The sequence below is a fragment of the Amphiura filiformis genome, chromosome 13, assembly GCF_039555335.1.
Source record: "Amphiura filiformis chromosome 13, Afil_fr2py, whole genome shotgun sequence".
Lineage (NCBI taxonomy): Eukaryota > Metazoa > Echinodermata > Ophiuroidea > Amphilepidida > Amphiuridae > Amphiura > Amphiura filiformis.
This window is the reverse complement of record NC_092640.1, coordinates 62,474,057-62,497,629: the sequence shown is the minus strand read 5'-3', so window position 1 is coordinate 62,497,629 and position 23,573 is coordinate 62,474,057. Positions and strand designations below refer to the sequence as shown.

Sequence of the window (23,573 nt, the reverse complement as noted above, 5' to 3'; positions counted from 1 at the left end):
CTGATATATTTCTTGTGCTCAAACACAATCTGACCTGTTTTGTATTCTTAGCATTTTTTTGTGTCTATTTTTAATGGATATTTGTCAGTGCTCCTTAAGCAACACTTCATATGTGGAGAGAATTCTTTCCATGAAATTTTCTAAAAATTGTGTTTCATAAATGCAAATAGTATGCATTAAGGTTCTATTTATATAGTATATATAACATCTGTGTGGTTGTGTTCACAGAAAATGTCTAAATCAAGGTAATTTTGTATTCTTGTGATTCTTAGAACAAACTTTGCAAAACAATAAAAATGCTGAAACAAGATTATGAATATTCTGAGTCCAGTAGAAGACCTAAATCAACATTCTGGACGTGGCAATAATTTTCAGTTATGATGCAACCCGCTCACCTGGTCCTCATCATAATGCGCAAAGAGTATAATTGGTGTTTTGGTCATGTGATGGTAAATGGCAAAACAGTACAAATTCTGAAACAATTTCCTTGCTGTTCACCATCACATGATCAAAACACCAGTCACATCTCTATGCAGTCTGACAAAAACCCAATGAACAAAACATCTAAAACTTTGGAACAATATCCTAGCTATTTACCATCTCGCACCAAAAACACCAATCAAACATCTGCACAGTTTGATCAAGACCTGATGAACAGGTCGCAATATATGTAACTAAAATTGTTGACGACTCCACAGTTTTGATTAACTTTCGCAAAAAGTTTGTTCCAAGAATTACAACTGTACAAAATTACTTCAATACGGACCATTTCTGGAAATACATCCACACATATAACTGAAAATCGTCAGTGAGTCCGGAATTTTGATTAACTTCTGTTCCTATAAAATTCTGAAAGGACAACTCTACTTGTGTCTAATACAATGAAATGGGTGCATACCCTCCGACGTGGCGGTGGCAGTTGAGGCAGCAGATGCCTAGGCTCCTCGTCAGATGACTGCAGACGTGCATTATGGGAAGGCATAAACAGGGTACAAGGTGAGGATGATAGATTTACATGAAGGAAGATTGGAATGCATTAATAAAGGTACGTGGTAAAAACAAATAAAATATTTTTAAAAAATAAGTAGAATAAATCAAATGGCATGAAAATTGATTAGAAATAAAGGCACAAGATTCAAATAAAATAAAATGTAGAATACCAATCCAGAAAGTAATCGTATCAAAGAAACAAAGTCAAAAAGAAGATAGGAGGGGTAAGATAGAGAAAAGGTAAGTCATATGTGAGTAAGAGGAAGAAAAGAGAGTGAAAGGGGGAGGAAGAGAGGAGCAGGAAGAGAGGAGCAGGAAGAGAGGGGGAGGTAGAAAGGTACATGACCAAAAAGGTAGAGAGGGAAGGAATAGAGGGGGACAAAGAAAAGGGGGGGGAAGAGAGAGAGGGGGGGGAGAGTGGAAGAGAGAGGAATAAGAGAGGGAGGAAGAGAGGGAAGAAGAGAGGGACAAAGAGGGGGAGAAAGAGCAGGAGAGGAAGAGAGGGCAGGAAGAGTGGGCAGGAAGAGGGGAGGAAGAGAGGGCAGGAAGAGGGCAGGAAGAGAGGGGACAAAGAGAAGGGGGGGAAGAGGGGAAGAAGGAGGGAGGATGAGAGGGAGAGGAAGAGAGGGGAGGAAGAGAGGGCATAAAATTAAAAGAAAGACAAAAAACCCATAGCAACAGGGTGGAATGCAAACATAGTAAGGAGAGAAAGAAAAAGCAACAAAGTAAAATAAACAGATTGGGTGAGATAGAGACGGACAAAGACATGAAAATGACAAAGACAGGAAAGAAGAGAATTAGGCATAATAGGGGTAGAGACAGACAAAGGGTGCAGGAAAGGACATTACAAGCAGTTTGTTAATAAAGCACTATATATCTACGTCATCAGTAGTCAGCAATCAGACAGTCACATTATACCAAGGGTATTCAGGACTTGGAACCAGTGACTTCTACTAAACTTAGTAGTGGGTGGCAGAATTATCACACATTTTTGACCTAAATGGTGGGTCAAATCAACAAAAAAGTGACCCAAGTTGTATTTCTGTGAATCACTGTGGGACACAATCTGTATGAAACAGACAAATGAAATTGAGGTAGCCAATGTCTTAACCATTTTAACCCCTGGTTTCTTAAGGTATAGCAAACGATAAATCGTAAACCCCACCCAATTGGTGTACCAAATTACAGGTCTGGTAACCCTCATTAGGGGGAGGGGGATATGTGCAAGCTATAAGTTATTCAAACTTTGTATCAATGTTAAGATGTCAAAATTGGTAGTGGTTCTAGAGAAGCTTCTTACATAATTTTTGGAACAACTTTGCCACCTGGTGAATACTTCAAAAGCCACTGATCTTAATATGAATATTTGACAAATGTTACAAGATTTTAGCTCTTTAAACAAATTCACTTTAAGGCAGCCATTGGATGTACAACTTTGTTCCACCATAGACTCTTTTATTCAGAGTCTATGGTTCCACCTGATATGACAAAATGCGCCAATATGGGATTTGAACCAAGGACTTTGAACCTTCAAGTGTATAATTGAGAACTGTTGCTGACTACTGATATATTATTGCTCTTCTTTTCAAGTCTACTCTGTGCATACTTTTTACTTCTACACTTAAAGCTAGTCTTCAGAATTATCTAAAGCAATTATTTTTTCGCTACTGGTGTGTAGAAAGTTTACAACACCAATTCCTTATTCAAATCCAAAATTCTAAACAGTAAAACTATTGTGTGCAATAAAAATCACATCCAAGAAAAGATCAAGTACAGACATTTTATTGTTGCATTTTGGACTACCGATAGAAATTGCTAGTCTATTTCTATAAATTATTTCATTTAATACTACTTTCATGTCCGTAAAACTTGTTTCAGTTTAATCATAAAACCGGACATGAAAACTGAAGCTTTTTCAAGCCAATTTTGGTGTACTTACCTGGTCTAAACTGAATTTTGAAAATTTTAAAGAAAAACATCTTCAATCCGATGCGACAATAGTTGATTTGTGGATATTTGGTTTCGACAGTAAACAATCCTATGCCTTATTCTAAACTGATTAATATTAACAAGAAACCTTTTTGATCTGATTGAGATCTTATACACTGCATGAATAAGAACATAAAAAAGTCTTATACTACAATGATATATCTTACATCTGGTGAAGTGGATGCGTCCTGGCTCGAGGACGAGTCGGATTCCGGACACGAGTACGCCGAGTCACTCTGGCAAGCCTCCGGCGGAATCTGTAACGTATCTGGCGGGTTGTACACATTGGTGTCCATCTCACTCACGGGGCTCATTACCTCTTCTATGTCTTCTGCAAATATTCAAGAGAAAATATAAAACTATATTACACAGGGCTTATGTAGTTGCTCATGAAATTTATATGACATTGAATATGACAGTATATGTGACATGATGTGTTCCACTCGGGCCAAAACTGGAAATGTTGAAAAGTGAGTTAACTTTCTCAGTACCCATGCGTCTACTGATAATGAAATCCACACATCCCCTGCATGGTACACTTACAGTAATACAGCTGCAAAGTTAAGAATTTGTCTTGTGTTTATTTTCTTGAATTTGTGCTCCTTAGTTTTATCTCTCTCTCTCTCTGTCAGGTAGCGCTCTGTAGCGTTGCTGAAGTCGTCACAACTCACAAGAGTGTGTCATCTCGCTAGATCCGATGCCAACTACATTGCACCATGCATTCTTTGGTTAGAAACTAGCTTCACATCATTAGTCCATAAGCAGTTGGTGGACATCCTCTTCCTCGTCAGCCTTCCATAGCCCCTTGCATAATGTGTTTATCTATACCTAGCTCCATGTTTCCTGACAATATGGCCAAAACTACTTAACTTCAGCTTTCTCTCAATTAGGCCTTTAATGGTGGTTAAACTTGTACATGTCTTGTCTAGGATCCAGGAATTTGCATTGACAACTCAAATCGTCAACTTTTTTCCTGCTATTCTTGGCACAGCAACCATAAGCAGCAATGAAAAACACAGTTGCACATAGCAGGTGAATCTTGAGGTCAATGGTTAGGCCCCTGCTTTTCCATATGCTTGACATGCCTTGCACAGTTTTATATATGTAACTCAATTTCATTATTGCCAACTTTGGATCAGATCATGTCACATTTATGCCTGCCCGTAACCAGGGGGGCTGTGGTGGATGCCCCCCACCCCAAAAGTCCCCTTTTTACCCTAAGTCCCATTTGAGAACGTATCAAGCAAAATAATAGGGTTTTTTATGCCTATTTGGTCAAAAAAGGTCCAAATTTTGGGGAAAAAGTCAAATCTACCCCACCTAGTCCAAAAAGGTCCAAATTTTAAACAAAGGTCCACTTTTTCAAAATCAGCCCCCTCCCCAAAATAAATCCTGGTTACGGGCCTGCATACATGTAAGCCTGTGTTGTCACCCTATGAATTTGATTGTGTTGTAACAAATTTTCAAGTGAGATCATCAGAACAAATAAACAATAATGTTAGAAACATTTTGTTGCCATCAACTTCTTTATTTGAACTCTCAGCAGCCATGCTGAAGGCTTCATTACACATGCAATGATCTTTTTATTGGCATGTCAAAACGACATGCTTGCATGATTCTCTCTCTATACAGCCATCCCATGAATATTTTACATTTTGTGTTACCCTGAGCATGGACTGACCATACTACATTATGTGGATACATGTTATGGATTATGCACACGCATGTTTTTGAACCACCATTGGGCTATTCCATTTAAAATCCACACTACCCCTGTGGAAGATTTTGGAAATATCATCCACAGGGGGAGTATGAATTTCAAATGGAATCAGCACATTAGGCAATTCCATTTGATTTTCATACACCCTCTGAGAAAGATTAACCCTGAATCTTCCACAGAGGAAGGGTGAGTCTCAAATGGAGCTGCCCAATGTGCTCATTCCATTTAAAATTCATACTCCCCCTGTGGCAGATATTTCCAAAATCTTCCACAGAGGTAGTGTGGATTTTAAATGCAATAGCCCATTTTATAGCAAGAAATCCTGGGAATGCATCAAAGAAAAGAATATTTTCTCTTGTGTTGTTGGAATTGCTCTAATTAGTTCAAAATGCACTACCTGCAAGACAGTAAGCAACATTGGGCTATTCCAGTTGAAATCCCTACACCCCCTATGGAAGATTCACTTTTGGTTCAAGTTCCTTAGGGAATTAGTCAAGGTTAAAATTTACCCATGTAAATTCTGTTCTGTCTGTAATCAAAGTAACAGGTGTAAGTCAGTTCTTCTGTGGCGAACTGGCCAAGTGGAGCTTCCTGTTTAATCTCCCACAGAAGGGGTGCACATATAGATATCAAATGGGGTCACCCGTTGAGGTAACCCCATCTGAAATTCACACTCCCTATATGTAAGAATTAAGGTTATCTGCCATAAGGGGCGTATGGATTTTCAACTGGAATAGTTTATTAGAGTGTGGGCAAAAGAACAATAATTTGTGTTGTCAGTTTTAAGTTGGCTCACAGACCCTAACTCACTTATACTTCTATGCTCTCAATAGAGCTCATTAAGTTGAAGAAACAGAAGGGATTCAGCCAATTGGACCAGTTCAGCATAGCATTGATATAATATATAAGTTTACTATGGTGATACAACCACGTTTTTCTTCCAGCACGCACACACGTTTATCTGGGATAATGTATGACCGTGACACTGTATTTATGATGGAAACATACTACACAATGTATTTTCTGTGTATATAGAATGCATGTCTGCACGTAGGCATTTTACTACTAGAATATTGATAAGATAAAACAGGCTCTATAGCCAGGTTTTCTTAACTCTCAAAACTGGACTATTTTGTGTACTATTTACTATATACAGCATGCCCTGATAAAAGTGGATTCTTTTAAATTGATTTAAAAAAATATGGTTCACAAATTTGTGTCAGCAGTATACTAACATAATGTCATGAATATCATTAAAATAGGACTCTGTGTATGACATGCATATGGACTTACGAAATGTCTGTGAACGCTGCTGACCTTTTAGTATATTGTCACATTATTCTATTGTCATAGAGCATCATAGATAAATCTTAAATACTCGATCAAGTGTAAAACAGTCTTGCCAAAACTCTATACTACCAAGGTTCAGCCAAATTTGTCCACCATGGTCGTGGTAAATGCCAAATTTCTTAAATTATTATGTTTTGACTATGAATCCAAGAGTGTGAAAATGTTGGATCCCAAAAATACTAATGATAGAATTTGATGCTTTATGCCCTATATCTATTGGTCTGGCTATGAGTTTTAAAATATTGCACTTGACTATGTCTCGTCCAATATTTAGGCCCTAAATCTCATATTGTCATATCTCGACCAAGAAATATGGGCTCCATCAATCCAATTTTATATCAAATTTGTTAACAAAAAGCACCAAATATTTGGGCAGTTTTACTGAATCCAGCAAAAAAATCACAAAATAAGTGATGTCAGAAAAACTAGATCATGTTGCATTGTGGTAAACATGTACCAAAGTTGCTGCCATCCATTGTAAACACAGACACACACAATTTACCCATTTTGCAATTTTTTTTACCTTGGCGATTAATTTTTGTCACTTTCCTTCATTTATAGTACCGTAAGTGATTACTTTCATCTTCATAAAAGTGGTCATGGTATGATATTTGAAGAAAAAAGTAATAACAATTTCTTTGGAGGCTGTTTTTTTTGTACAAATGAATACAAAGTTAGTTTAGAGTACTATTGACCTATGATGACCCAAGCTGGAAATTTACAATATCACTTAATTACTGAGTGGAACAAAACTGGAGTGAATAAACTTCAAATTCTGTGTGACAATCAATAAATCATATATCATTATTGCAATTCAGAACTGTAAAGATGGAATTGGAAAAATGAAGGAAAATATTGCCACACCATGATACTTGTAAAAGTAGCCCAAATAGGTGATTAAATCATGGCATTGGCAACACTGGGGTGAAATACCTCCATGACAACATGTATCAATATCTAGGTATAATGGTAATTATTCAAGCATGGCATTCTATGAAAACATTCAAGTTGTCTTTTCATGTTTCAACCTTGGATGTGGATAAGTCCTTTGTGGGTAGTTCTTCAATTCTTTAAAAGTGAACAAAATAAAGACATTGTCATTGTATGTCATTGAGATAACCATAAATCTAAAACCAGTCATATCCTTCATGGCAAGATGATTACCAAAAGATCACAATTTTAAGTTCATAATCCCTCACTGTAATTTATACACCAAGTTCTGTGCTCTGCTCTCACACATGAAGGATAAACCTCAATCTTGTGCAAGCACATATAAGTGTGCATACATGTTTTAATTGTACCTACTGCTAACTTTCGTTGTTGGAGTATATATAACAACTCTAACTCTCTGCACGAGAGTGTTGACTGCCCGGGGTTGACTGCAGACGAAAAGTTTCTTAATTTTGTTTATAAAAATTCACAAATTTCAAAATTGTACATATCTGTGACCACATTTGGAATCAGCACAGAAAATGCATTAAAATGAGTACAAACAAGCCTAATAATATTGTTTCAGTGGTTCTTGAGACAGCTCTTGACATTTTGAGAAAATATTTCAAAACTTGGGCTTTTTATGTTGAAGCCTATGGCTAGCACCCAGAGTATTAATTAATTATTGAATGTAAACACTATAAACACCTGCCGCCGCCCCCATCTCAATGTTTTCATATCTTACACCTAATTACAGAGCTTGTTTGATATTTCCAACTTCTTGACAATTGGCTTTCAATGAAAACCAAGCTCAAACAAATGCATATATATGACACAATTGAGGGAAATGAGTCGCATGTCGCTAATATTGATTTTGAGATATTGGCAAAGAAGTGTTCAAATTCTTTTGTTTTACATTGTTTTCAGCGATTGATAAAATGACGTAACTTCGCAAAGTTAAGTCGTATCAACATGGGGTTTTCGTTTTCTGAAAGCTTTAAATGTCCTCTTTAGGAACCTATGTAAAACTCATTTTCGACCAGGGTCGACACGTGACTCATTCCCCTTGATCATGTCACATATGTGACAGATCACATGCAATGAGTTTAATGTCAACCATTTTTAATAAATAATTCTGTTCATTATTCATTTACACCTTTATAGCAGTCTAGTTAGCTCATTTGATAACATGTTCGACTATGGTGCAAGAGGTTACGGGTTCGAACCCCAGCAGTGGTTTAGTATGCTCTCATGGAAAAATTGAGTTAGCTTGAAATTCTCCTGGACAAGGAACTTACTGCGAATTGTCTCATTGTAATCTGTACGCAACTCAGGGTCTGATCTTAGCTGCGAAGGTCATTTGTGGAATGTCTAGGGTGTGTGCTTCTTAAATCATCAAGTCCCTGCGTTGTGGTTTATGGAATGATATGGGCAGCAGTGGTCAGCGGCAACCTCTAAAGTGTGCTGAGGCTTGTGGATCGATGTCTAGGCATTGTGCCTGTGTGTAGCCTACTATTAATCACTACGCTTTTTTTATAAGTATGCATCATTAGACACATTCCACTTGATTGTGTGCGTCACAAACATGCCAAGAACTATCACTTCTCATGATTGAAAAAGGCTGAAAATGTATGCCAATATTTCAGACTTGCTTTCAATGCGCTAGTAGCATAGCAAGGTTAAAAGTGAACATTTTTAGAATAACATCAATTTTCTCACCTATTGCACTCAACACAGCTACCTCAAAAATAAATATATCGTTGTTGGGCAGGAAAAACCTCCTGTGTCATTAGCCCCTGAACATGTTTAAAGCAAAACCTCGCATGTAACCTGTTGGCAGTTCTGATTTAAACATATTCAGGGGCCACAAGCACATGGGAGGTTTTACCTGCCCAACGACTTTATATGCAAATAATTTCTTTTATGTATGGTCTATGTAAAAAAACTAAAATCAAAAATTTAAAAACAAGTGAAGTAGAATTAAACACCCCTCCCTCTCAGGTATTGTAACCAACCAGACAATGATACTAATTTGAACCATTCACTGTGGAACACAATGGCCTCATCCCAATGTTCAATAACCTCAATTAAACACTGGTAGTGCAAAGTTTGACCTCAAGTTGCAGAGTATGAGTTTTTGTCCCCAAATTTTCAAAGGTCATTCAATGAATGTACAAATGTATTGGGATAAAGAACTGTGCCCATGATAGATGAGCATATTGTCAAAAGTAACCATATCTGTAATCAATGCCATTTTCCCATCCTACTAGTAATTATAACCTTCAATGTCTGGCTTTATAACCAGCCAAAAACTAATCAACATGTTCTAGATGATTGCTCTAGTGACTATCTTGACCTGCCACTGATTATTGACTACTGGCCTGGATCAACCTGACCAACAAGACAATACAGGTTTTTAATTATAGAGAATATTCTTGTACGGACTTATCAATTGAGCTCCGAGCCAGTCATTTTAAAGCCCAGAGTGTATAAATAACCAGGATTTATTTATGTGTTGTCTTTAGTTGCAATTGGACCTGGGGAGGTACATCATAAATTTTTGGTTGGTATGCTCCCCCGGAACTTTGAGGTGGTGGGTCTTTGAGAGCTGATGGTGAACCGGTAAAAGGGGGTCTTTTGGAGCTGCAAACAGTCTAAATTAGGGGTCTTTATTGCCTTTCTAGTTGAAAATCACCTGGAAAACCCAGAAATGTGAGGAATGAACAATTATTTAAGGGCTGAGATGATCAAAATCAAGGATCTTTCAGGGCTCTGTTTGGGTAAAATTCAGGAGTCTTTGGGAGCGGTGCGGTCCAAAAACAGGGGTCTTTCCAGGGGAGCATACCCGTATGGTCATTTGTGTTGAGTGCTATATCTCCTGGTTATTATAGGTTGCACACACAAGTAGAAGAAGATACTCAGTAGAAACAGAACAGTGTGACAAACTTCCTGAGTGGACATCTGGCAACAGTTACCCACCTCCTTTGAGGTAGTTCATGTGGTGTGACACCAGGCATTTTCTGAAGTAGAAACACAGCAATGTTACGTCTGGAAGTTTCAGCGAACTGTTGAGGTACTACCTGTATACATTGCAACACTTACTTTTTGCATCACTAGAAACGTACTGGTTCTTGGTTGGCAGGTAATGCTGGGTAGCAAATGCGGAGTGATACAGAGTGACCAATAGAAACATGCAGAAAGTGCATTTACCTTGGTGCTGTATATCTTGGTCAAATATATAATTATAAACTACCTACCTGGGACATCGCCAGCGATTTCACTGTTCATCATGTCCGTCACGACGTCATTCAGCGACGCATAAGACGACCTGTTACTTCCTCCGCCGTCGCTCTCTTCCCGCTCTCGTCTGTTGGATTCGGCGAATCCGACTCGATATCCTTCGCATTCTCCAGCGCCGTTCCCAGGGTGCAGTTCTCAAAGAATACCTTGAATTGAATGGGTTGGAGTTGTTCCGAATACCACTTTCCCTTGTCGCCGATGAGCTGTGGGTCGTACATACCGGTGTGGATGCGTAAAAATGTCACGTTGACTGGGTTCAGACAGTACTCGCCAAAGTATTCCACAGCCTGTAAAATAGTAAAAATGTACACTTTGTAAGTTTTCACATTCATTTCACAGTGTGTTCTGCTATATGAGCTAATACATTTTCAATGTCAAAGCCTACCTGGGCTTTAACAACAAAATCTGGCGTAAAAAAAGGAATTGCTGACAAGCGCACACCCAGGAAGCTAGTGATAAGGAGCACCAGCCATTTGATATACATTTCAGACACTGTTCTCCCATGATGCCCAGGGTACAGACAGCCAGGCGTTACTCCGATCGGAACTGGATGCGAGGTCTTTGTCATCCACTGTATAGACATGCCCCACAATTCAAATGCAGTAATGGAGAAAGTACATCATATTTTAAAATATTTACCTCTACTGGGAATTGAACCAGGGCCCTCTAGCACCCGAGTCAGGGCCTTAGCCGCTGGCACACTCTGCTCTCAATCAAATAACAAAAACAAAACAAAGTTGTTGGGTAATTACCTGAGTTCTTGCTAGCCTGTTTGTGAAGGGTGTCCCACAATTCAAATGCAGTAATGGAGAAAGTACATCATATTTTAAAATATTTACCTCTACTGGGAATTGAACCAGGGCCCTCTAGCACCCGAGTCAGGGCCTTAGCCGCTGGCACACTCTGCTCTCAATCAAATAACAAAAACAAAACAAAGTTGTTGGGTAATTACCTGAGTTCTTGCTAGCCTGTTTGTGAAGGGTGTCTGTACCGTCCTCGATGCCATAAAACTCATCGCTTGAAAAGCTACCACAGGCCTAGGATGTAATCTTAACGTCCTTGTGTGTTCCGTTATATGAGCTAATACATTGGGTGAGTTGAAAAAGCGCACCATAGCAGCCCGAGTTGCTACATCCACCGAGTCGACGTCATTGCCGAAGATGAAGGGATTGAAGCCCATGTCGTTGTTGACCTGTGTTTCTTGCCGGCGATTGATCGCTTCAACTTCATGACTAGTAGCTTGGTCAAAATTTTTGATTGGAGGTGGGCTTAAGCTCATACTTGCTAATGCCTGCAAGGCAAAAAAAACCCACAATTTATCAAATACAAAATTAAAATCCACATTTTACTTACTTTTTAAGATTTACATTAGGAATTTGTGTTAAATGCTGTTTTAACTATTTCATTAGCTTCACAGTGGCCTGTCAGGGGAGAGGGGAAAGTTCGAGCTTTTAATCTGTGCTTGTGTCAGTTCTCGTTTATTCTGCCTGTTAATTTTTGATGTAGCACATTGGCTGAATTAAAGTGTTGTTTTCATTGATGTTCAAGTATATAAGTTAAACTTTCAATTGATCTAATGATAATCAGATTCTTTTGTACAAAATTATTCAAGACTATTTTGATCTTGCTCAGGGTCAGAAATTTGGCGAGAATCCAAGAATCCATTCTCGTAAAGATTCTCTTCAACAAAATAACAAGAATCTAAATGGATTCTCCTAAATATTTCAGTTTATCGGGAATCCATGGATTCTTGCCAAATTCCACTGTGAGAATCCAAACAGATTCTTGCACTTGATTGTGAATTTCTGACCCTGCTTGCTTAACCCTAACAGTACCGCATACTACAAATAAGCCCCACGCTTGTGTGGGGCCAAAAAACTACTACAAAGTGACCATGTGATCTGATTGCATAATCATCCACAATCACATGACAAAATTGTTGGGCGGACAACAATCACACTCTTGACTTGCTTCCCCCAGGCTGCTGCTCAACACCTGAATGGTCTGTGGTTCAAAACCGGTGCGGAGAAAACAACTTTTCTCTTCATCTTCATTCATTCTTCCTTCCTTTTTTCTTTTCTTTTCCTTTGCCAAAAAGCAGATGGACTAATAGGGTTGATCAAGTGGTCAATCAATTTTGAAAAATCAATAATAATTGGTCGCTGGATTTATCAAATTGGACAATTGGTCAATAAATAAATAGAATTGCATTTTTGGAGAATAATCCACAGAATTATCCTCTTGAAATGAGTGGGCTAAACCTACCCACACATATTACATTATGCTTTGTATTGGGTATATTATGTGAATACATTATCAACAATTCACTTTGACTCCTTTTCAACTGAAACTAAAGTACCAAAAAGGTATGTATTTCATCTCAATTAGGCTGAGATTAGGCCAAAAAAAATATTGTTGTGTTGCCCTCAAGTGGAAAAATGGAAAATTTGGGTAGGACGGTCGGATTTTTTTTTTTAATCTATTTTTTTCTTTAAAACCTTCAGTTTTTAAAAATCCCCTCAAATATTAAATAATGCTTGTTCAATTAGGGGACATTTGTCAATTTTGACTTCTGGATACCTGTTAGACAACAATTAAAGACTAGTCTTACAATAAAATATTAATTTTAAGTGAAAAACATTGAGTTTTTGAACAAATCTGTAAAAATCATCATTCAAAAAAAAAAAAAAAAAATTAGACCCTGATTTTTCAGGATTTAGGGTAGGACGGTTGAGGGCAACACAACAATTTTTTTTTGCCCTACTTTGAAGGACTCTTTGACACCATTCAACCAAAAAGTTGAAGGCTACAATTTTAAACATATTTAAATCAAGAACTCCGACTCATTGTATTTTCAATGTGACAAACCATAAGAGAAGACATCTTACACTTCCCACAATGCATTTCTTCCACTTTAATTTGCTGTCTAGTGCAACATGGGTCGATAGTGACAACAAATTGAAGTGGAAGGTACCTCCAGTACATCCAAATCTTGCAAAATGGAAGTTATTCTTGACTATCAACCCACGTTTAGCCAGTCTATTCTCAACATGAAAACAAAGGGAACCTGTACAAAGTAAGGTAATGCCAAAAAAAGAATTAATATTTTGGTTCTCGACCCCTCCCACCTCAATTTCTGGAATTGGTTATATCTTTTTTTAAAAGATTTTTCAACAAATATAAGACTTTGGAATGCTTTAAGAAAACTTTATACATATGAATAAGTTTATCAGAGAACAAGGATCACTTCCAGGTCTTTTGTGGTTCTATTCACAATTGAATGGTGGTCAAAAAAGAAAACAGGCCTTTTCATCAAGCACTGCTGGAAAAGACAGAAAACTACTAACAATGCTAATTTTATGTTGAAGATAAATAAAACAAAACCACCCTCCCTCCGTCATCAATTAATGAAAATCCTCTGGACTAGAACCAAAACATTAATTACCGTAACCACCCGGGTATAAGCCCACCTTCGGCTATAAGCCCACCCGCTATTTTTCAAAACATTCTGGCAACAAGGGTGCACTCAGGTATAAGCCCAGTACTAAATTTTGGCCAAATTCTTAAATCAAATCAATGCTTTGCTCTCATATTTAAGAACAAATATTTAAAAATATTGGTTGAAAATTAACATTCCACACTTATTGGGCATATCATCATCAGTCGGCTGTGGAGCATATACATGTACAAATGGGGGGTGGGGGTGATTGTTCTTAGTTTTAGATTCAAGCACTAGCCCTTCCCGGTTATAAGCCCACCCCCATTTTGAAGTGAAATCTGCCATCTAGGAGGATGGGCTTATACCCGAGTGGTTACGGTATATACTGCCTAGTGTCATTTGATGTAGTGAGGTATCATGTTGCAAAGGATTCTGGGAAGGGTAAGATATCTTCTTTGAGTCATTCCAATTCTGGTATTATCCACAGCTCATTGCTTCTATTATCTCTATTAAAAGCTCAGGGTAGGGATACAATCATTTGATTCAGCCATCTTAAGAAAAGGCTTTTTAAAATCAAAAGGTGAAGGGTATAAGCTATACAATCCGGATTTACCTGAATTCACATTCATAAATCACTTTGCTATAATCAATCAAAACATCCTTATATTAGTATTTTGACATTTTATATTTTATTCTATTACTTTTTACATAAATATAAATAAATAAATAAATTTGAATTTATATAGCGCTTTTTCAGAGGATTCAAAGCGCTGTAATTTCGCTAAGTGGTGAATCATCACAATCAGATCGCATCAACTAGGCTAGTTGCAGCGAACCCGGCGTAAAACTATCCGCACTTAGATTGTAACATCCACCCATTTTCTGCAGCTCCCCAAATTCCATTGGGTGAAGGAAGTTTTTGATAACGAAACAACTAATCACCGATTTTGAAAGCAGGAGGAAACCGGAGATCCCGGAGAAAACCTGCGAGAGCGAGCATGAATCGGGATAAACCAAATGCACATGAGTCGTTGGGCTGCGCCGGGCTTGAATCCGGGACCTCAGTGGTGCAAAGCGAGGGAATTACCGCTGCGCTAACTCGCCCTCCCAGTGAGGGCATATGGCTATGCTTTATTTTATACATTCTTCATCAAAACATTTTTATCATTAATTTGTATTTTATTCTCCATTCCAAAATCATACTGCATTTTCATCATAAGAATTTAGAATTACGCCTATCATTACATTATCCTGCTAGTGCAAGGACAAATATGTTATTCCCACTGTACTACTAATTTTCCTGCTTACCATACTCTTAATGATCTGCATGCTAGCCATATTATAGACCCGACATAAAATTTTTGAGATATTTTCTCAAATTATCAAGAGCTATCTTAAGAACCACTGAACCAATACTAGGCTTGTTTGTACTCATTTTAAAGCATTTTACATGCTGATTTCAAATATGGTCATGAAAATTTATATTTCTGAAATTTTGTTATTTAAAAAAAAATTGAAACTTGTCGTCTGCAGTCAACACCCACAATTGATTCTTTCCACATAATATTTTAAAATTTAGTGTGGCAGTCTACTGGACATAGAGAAGCAAACACAAATTTATGAAACCATTGCTGTCCATAATATTAAACATAAAATTTCTTGAAATACAAGAAAATAAAATGAAATAAAAAATAGTACCAATTTTGAAAAAAAAATATTATAAAATAAAATTGTATTCTTTGCAAATCACACTCCATTTCTAACATATGCTGTCATGTAGGATTTCCAAACAGCATGTGTCTACACACTTCAATATATTGATGTAACTTTTTTACAAGTGAGAGATCTGGCGTATGCTCTATATACTTAAATGCGTGGTGTATTGTTCACTAGTTTCGCAATATCACCACTAGTGCGTGGGAGTGTGGGTGGATGGGGTGCTTAAGGGGTCGACATATGGGCTATTCCACTTGCAATCCAGACACCCTATGGAAGACATGACCTTAATTTCCCACACAGAAGTGTGAATTTCAAATGGGGTTACCTGAGCTGAATTGGTGACTCCATTTGAAATTTAAGGTTGTCTTCCACAGGGGGTGTATGGATTTCAACTGGAATAGCCAAATGACAGAACTGATGGGTAGTACTTTTTAAATAATAAAAATGCAATTCTATCTTAACTACATTTTACATTGTAAAACCACAAGAGCAATTGTGGTTTATTCCAAGTACTCACATATAGTTAGTGAGAGCTTTTACCAAATAGGACACACCATAGGGCTAATCCATTTAGAACCCACACTCCCCCTGTTGAAGATTTTGGAAATATCTTCCACAGGGAGAGTATGAATTTCAAATGGAATTACCACATTAGCCAAGCTTATTTTGAAACTTGCCCTCCCTCTATGGTGGATTCAGGTTGAATTATTCTAAAGAGGGTGTATGAAATTCAAATGGAACTGCCAAACACGGCCGTTCGCCGCCTATGCGTGATGTCTACTTTTATCTAGAGCGCCCTCAGTTTTGACTTAAGGAGTCTTATTTGGTTTAAGTGGTGTTGGGCGATACAAAGAGTTATAATTTAAAACTACCGATACCAATTAGCACACAAAAGGATAACGATACTGTTGACTCAAAATTCCCATACCGCCCAACCCTACATAGTTACCGAATGTAATCGGTGGCCGAGAATGGGGACGAAATGTAGTTTCGAAGTTGAAAAGAGCCCGTTTTGATCACTAGAATAGAAAAAAAAAAAACACTCCCAATTATATTTTATTAATTTTTCAAGTAAACCAGAAGCTTTAGATAAAAATGCTATCCAAGAGTTACCGTTCACACTCCTTAGATGCTTGATAATAGACAACTTCTGTCCGTACACCATCGCTAAATTCACTGCACAAAATGCGAATCATACCGTGCGGTATAGCGTATTTTAGTCAGAACATTGGAACATAAAAACAGTTAATAATATCAGCCTCTTTTTATTTACAAGTAAAACAGATGCTAATGATAATAATTTGTGCGAGCATAACAGTGTCACAGTCCATATACTTTGCAGAAATGATATGACATGTACTCGGATAATACACGCACTATACTACTGTACTACAGTACATGTACATGTAAACTCTACATAGAAACCCAAAAGTATAAACATGTTGTAGTGTGTGTGCGCCGACTGAAATCATTGTGAGTTGCAATTTTGTTGTCAAACCCTTACGAAGCATTAATTTGGTTAGAGTGTGAGATACGTAACGATACGCTATGACTTTTAAACTTGTTTTTACCAATCTCGATAAATTCTCCATTTTTATATTTTGTCCTTCCGTAGTTCTTTACGATGCGAAATAGTGTATCGGTATGTTCTGATATCATCGTCGCACTCTTCCGAAGAACCGATTTGGTCCGATTTACAAATGTAACGCTACGCGATGAGTTTTAGCTTGTTTCAACCAGCTACGTAACTAAATGCTCTACGGGCCAAAATTTCCGATAAAATTCTACATTACATAATTATTATAATTTTATGTACCGGGTTCCGTAGCAATTTACGGGTTCCGTAGCAATTTACGGGTTCCGTAGCAATTTACGCGTTCCGTAGCAATTTACGCGTTCCGTAGCAATTTACGGGTTCCGTAGCAATTTACGGGTTCCGTAGCAATTTATGGGTTCCGTAGGAATTCACGGGTTCCGTAGCAATTTACGGGTTCCGTAGCAATTTACGGGTTCCGTAGCAATTTACGGGTTCCGTAGCAATTTACGGTTCCGTAGCAATTTACGGGTTCCGTAGCAATTTACGCGTTCCGTAGCAATTCTACGCGTTTTACGGGTTCCGCAATTTCACGGGTTCCGTAGCAATTTCGCCTTTCCGTAGCAATTTACGGGTTCCGTAGCAATTTACGGGTTCCGTAGCAATTTACGGGTTCCGTAGCAATTTACGGAGTTCCGTAGCAATTTACGGGTTCCGTAGCAATTCTACGGGTTCCGTAGCAATTTACGCGTTCGTAGCAATTTACGGGTTCCGTAGCAATTTACGGGTTCCGTAGCAATTTACGGGTTCCGTGCAATTTACGGGTTCCGTAGCAATTTCACGGAGTTCCGTAGCAATTTCACGGGTTCCGTAGCAATTCTGCGTTCCGTAGCAATTTACGGGTTCCGTAGCAATTTACGCCCGTAGCAATTTCACGGCGTTCCGTAGCAATTTACGGGTTCCGTAGCAATTTACGGGTTCCGTAGCAATTTACGGTTCCGTAGCAATTTACGGGTTCCGTAGCAATTTACGGAGTTCCGTAGCAATTCTGACGTTCCGTAGCAATTTACGGGTTCCGTAGCAATTTACTGGGTTCCGTAGCAATTTTACGGTTCGTACGCGTTCCGTAGCAATTTGGCGTTCCGTAGCAATTTACGGGTTCCGTAGCAATTTCTGCGTTCCGTAGCAATTCACGGGTTCAGCAATTTACGGGTTCCGTAGCAATTCTGGGTTCCGTAGCAATTCGGGTTCCGTAGCAATTTCGGGTTCCGTAGCAATTCTGACGTTCCGTAGCAATTTCGCGTTCCGTAGCAATTTACGGGTTCCGTAGCAATCTACGCGTTCCTTAGCAATTTACGGGTTCCGTAGCAATTTACGGGTTCCGTAGCAATTTACGGGTTCCGTAGCAATTTACGCGTTCCGTAGCAATTTACGGGTTCCGTAGCAATTTACGGGTTCCGTAGCAATTTACGGGTTCCGTAGCAATTTCGGGTTCCGTTCCGTAGCAATTTACGGGTTCCGTAGCAATTTACGGGTTCCGTAGCAATTTACGCGTTCCGTAGCAATTTACGGGTTCCGTAGCAATTTACGCGTTCCGTAGCAATTTACGGGTTCCGTAGCAATTCTACGCGTTCCGTAGCAATTTACGGGTTCCGTAGCAATTTACGGGTTCCGTAGCAATTCTACGGGTTCCAATTCTGAGCAATTTAATGGTTCCGTAGCAATTTACGGGTTCCGTAGTAATTTACGGTTCCGTAGTAATATCTGAGTTCTGTACAGTCACAGTTTATGTTTTGGTGAAAAAAGACCGAATTTTTCCACCCGTCTACATTCGGACCACTGACCGGGTCTTCAAGAATCGGACTTTCACTTTGGAATAGATTCAATTAAACTTACATTAATTGCTTTAGCTTAGAGACAAAATCATTGTTAAATTGAAGGTATTGGACACTTTAACTATTATATAACCATGATCTAATGGGATTTTAAGGAAGCTAAAACTTAACTTTCAGTAAGCTTAAAAACTTAACTTTCAGTAAGCTTAAAAACTTAACTTTCAGTAAGCTTAAAAACTTAACTTTCAGTAAGCTTAAAGCGTAATAATTATGTATTACGTGTCCATATCTTCAACGTACTCATCAGTAACGGTGGGCATTAAGCTGTGTAGGCGTCTGACACGCCACAAACGTATATACGAGACTAATAGTTTACCCCCTCAGTTTTCGTTGTTTTCGATAAAAGTAGACGTTAAAAACGGCCGTGCAAATGTGACAGTTCATTCTATATGAAATTCATACTCCCCATGGAAGATATTTCCAAAATCGTCCACAGGGTAGTGTGGATTTTAAATGGGATAACCCAATTTTCATTATTTATGTAGGGAAGACACATGAGTAGGATGACACTATGTGTTAGTAAGTGGGTGGGTGTATACCCAGGGGGTGATTACTGGGGTAGAAATGATAGCAATGAAGGGAGGTTTTTTTTGAATAGGCAATAATTGTAATTTCAATGTATTTTTACATATCAAAACCACTAGAGTACTTGTGGTTTATTTTATCCATCTGATTTGGTTATTAGACAGTACGGTAAGCATGAAATACTTGCATGTATGCGAAAATGTGAATCCACCCTCCCCAAATCTTGGGCTATAGGCAACAATCTAAATTTTAAGGTAAATTTTCAGATTTCTACAATAATGTCCAAACTTCTTCTAGTTTCGTTAGCAGATCATTGATACTATAATCTTCACCTTGTTCAAGTGTTACTATTATTGCAACAATTTTCAGACATTTTGTAAAATCCAATTTAGACCAAGAAAATCAAGCAATTTCATCATCTTAATGAATGAATTCATAATCAATATCTCCAGCTATTTGATTAAAAAATATGTGGAGAATTTAATAAATGTTGTGTCTTCGGTTATGATGACATCGACTCTTAATGCATTGCTTTCAAAGGCTTAAAGACAAGTACCACATTATTGCTGATAACATAATTTGACAGGGATGGCTATATTCTTGAAATGAGCCATGGATGTGAAATTTATAAGCCTCTCTTATGAGCTTAGACTTTGTATCTGAATTTGATGCCCACACAACTGATTGTTAACTTCGGACATTTTCTGTTTAAGTAATTCTTTCTTTGTCACTTTGTCTTCTGTCTGTGAGTCCCTCGCTTTCTCTCGCTTGATGAGCATCTTCATCTTTTGTGTCTCTTTCTCCCTCTCTCTGTTCTTCTCACTTAAGTGTGTCTATGTGACATGACCTAATCCTCTCAAATCAAAGATGTAATTTTGAAAATTGAGTTATTACCATTACTAACTTGCTCATCAGCACCTGTATGCCTTTTCTTTTGAGTATTCCCAAAACATTTTTCAAGCAAAACAAGCAGATTTGGTGTGCATGCGGGTTGTGTTTAGTGCTAACCGATGTTGAAATCCCTAACATACTTGCTTACAAAGTTGTTGCATTTGACATGTCCATTTTCTTATATTTTTAATTGCTTGTTGTTTTTGCTGGACTATCAATTTCATTATTGTCAACTCTGGTCTGATTGGATCAGATTGTTCCACATTTATGCTTATTGATGTTGTTTTGTTTTTTCATTATCATTTCCTTTAAATCACCATCAAATTTCATACCTGTTTAAGATGCGTCTTGAGTGTCGACCCTTCAGGCTCTGGTAGTAATGGTATTTGCTCGTTCCTTCCATACGACCGAATCTGTAAAGTACACAACAAAATGTCAAATAGTTAATAAGATATTTCATGTAATACACAAAATGGAAAGACACCACTTAGATTGTAATCAACCAAATTAAGTTGGTTTTCCAGCACACAATGCAGTCAGTGGTGTAATCAAGAGGGACAAGGGATATGAGCTCCCAGTCTGAACTGTAGTAGCTCTTGATCAGAGCCCTCGCAGGGACATAGAAAGTTCTAGTCAACCATCCTCAGTACAGTGACTATACATGTAGTCTGTCTCGTCTGAAGTTGAGAGTAATGCCATGCTGGATTTCGCAGTGGCAGATTTGAATCAGTGCGTTTACACGGTTGTGTCACCAGCATACAGACAAGTCACCCGTCTGCGTGTGTATGTGTATACGCCCTGTGGGATTAGGTTATAATGGCATCCGACGAATCTGCCACTGCAACATCCAACAACTATATAGAAAGCTAGAATAATGGCTTCCCTCAAGTAGCCCCATTACCTAGAATGTTCCAGTCATCTAGAAACCCCACTCATCAATACGCCATTATCTGTACAGCTGTGTGGGGCCCTACACTGTAGTGTGCATGCATATTGCATAACACTCCAGTACATACACATACAGAAAACCTGATTCATGCGTAAACGGTCAACCACTGTTGTTGCCATGATCACCAAATGGCACATACCAAGAAGTTTCCGTATAAAACTCATTCTCCTCATAAAAGTCTTTGACCAGGTGACACGCTAAATGGATGAAGGGCCTTATATAATTCACTCAATAATATCTTTGACCAACTCATCACGCCCTCTACGACAGTTCCTGCAATGTCGCCTCCAACAGGAAGCAGTCAAAAGTGATGGGTTGCCAGTCTGATGAAACCAGACCACTAGTGTAGTGGTGAAACAGGGTAGTGATGACACACACAAACAAACAAACAAACAAAATCAGATTTTACAATAAACATTTATATGTACAAAACAAACAATATTTTACATCACCCTGTCACCAGAAGCTCAATCATACTTTTCTCATAACCCCAGTAACATTTTAGGCCTGTATCCTGTTTATGATAGATTCCTTATCATCTTGGAGCTTTTGGAATAAAGTTTCTTATAATATAATACTGTACATGGGACCTCTCATAACGTTTCAATCTTAATAATTTTTAATAACAGCTTGCAAATGCAGGTCACATAGGATATAGGCCTGTTGTGCAAAATAAAAATTCCTTTTAAAAAGAAAGGGGTGCCCAATGGGAGCTTTGATGTGATGTGCTGCAATTAGTATAAATCAGTACTGATTACACTTGAAGCAGCAGAAATGATCATAAAATAATTGTCAGTGTGACAACTATAATTATACTATACAGTGGGAAATTGTTGCATGTTTTTTATATTTTCACTTCATTCATGGTTTATTTCAGAACTAAATGAGCCTTTAAGGTGTACTACACCCCTGGCCAATTTTGTGCCTATTTTTGCATTTTCTCAAAATTATAGCGCATTGGTGACAAGTAAGATATGTATATTATAGGGGCAAGGACTACAACTACTGCACTGAAAATTCAGTAACTCAAGGCAAGTAGTTATTGATTTATTGAACAAATATTGGTTTTCCCTCATTTTTGACTGTAACTCCACAACTGTTGTCTGTGCTGAAATAAAATTCCCAGTGCAGTAGTTGTAGTCCTTGCCCCTATAATATAAATATCTTACTTGTCACCAATGCTTTATAATTTTTGAGAAAAATGCAAAAATAGGCAAAAAATTGGGCAGGGGTGTACCCCTTAACTCATCTGCTTTAAATGTGTAGGCCTATCTGCTTGCGACTGTGAATGAAATAAACATTAAAACTGTTCAAATTGTGAATGAGAGATGAATAAAAAAATATTAAATATTATTACCACTAATAAAATGTCCCCTATATAGTATCACAATAACCAGGCCAGGTCATCCATGGATAATTTACCATGAATTTATAGGTATTATTATTATTAGTATTATCATGCCTCATTTCATTTCAAATGTAGTGAAACACACCACAAACACTGCCTGCAGCAATGTCATGTATATGGACATGCTAAAAGGCAATAATACATTTTAAAAATACAAGTGATTTCACACTTGGACTAAGTTTTGAATAGAGTTTGATTTTTTAATTGTTTTAGTTGAACTTCCTTTATACATGGAAGTCCCTTCACTCAGTGCAAGGTAATGCTTTATTAGGGGGCTCTGTTATCATGGAAAATGAGAACGCTGTGATTCATAATGATAGGTATAATAAAAGTACATTTTTTCTATTTTTTGTTTGAAGATTATCAATCATTTTCCAAGCATTTGAACTTATGGAATGCAGTTCAGGAGTGGTACCGGGTAACGAAAATTGGGGTGTTCTAGCTGTTCAAATCCATTCGCCAATATATGAAAGACATGACCTTAATCTCCCACATCTAGGGAGTGCGAATTTCAAATGGGGTTACCTGAATGGTTGACTCCATTTGAAATCTACATGTGGGAGATAAAAGTCACGCCTTCTATAGGGGATGTATGGATTTCAACTGAAATAGCCAGGCAATGTGGAATGACAATGGGATTTTGCTGTAAAAAATGCATAAGACAGTAAGAAAAAAAGAAAAGCTCTTTAGAGACAAACTTTTTTCCCTCATAATACATATAAAGATGTTGATGAACTACAGAGCGTTCAACTAGTGACAAAGCAATAAGTTCACCAACTGTCATTGCCTCATATACATTTTCTTTCAAGTACATTGTACACCATCTTGATGATTCCTGTCACTCATGAATTACGGAATTACACTCGAGACAATTAAACAGCTTTTGTATAAATATTAGTCTTGACGTTGTCAAGGAGACATCCATTTCATTAAC

General features: G+C 37.8%; 1 protein-coding gene across 1 annotated transcript in view; it reads right to left on the bottom strand.

Annotated features, from left to right (window-relative positions):
* Window positions 1–23,573, bottom strand: part of LOC140168626 (MAP kinase-activating death domain protein-like) — a 135,355-nt gene that overhangs the window by 59,135 nt on the left and 52,647 nt on the right. The window contains 6 exon segments of the mRNA XM_072192030.1: window positions 899–955; window positions 3,147–3,310; window positions 10,237–10,335; window positions 10,338–10,566; window positions 11,232–11,570; window positions 20,615–20,695. Coding sequence (XP_072048131.1) covers window positions 899–955; window positions 3,147–3,310; window positions 10,237–10,335; window positions 10,338–10,566; window positions 11,232–11,570; window positions 20,615–20,695 — 969 coding nt within the window.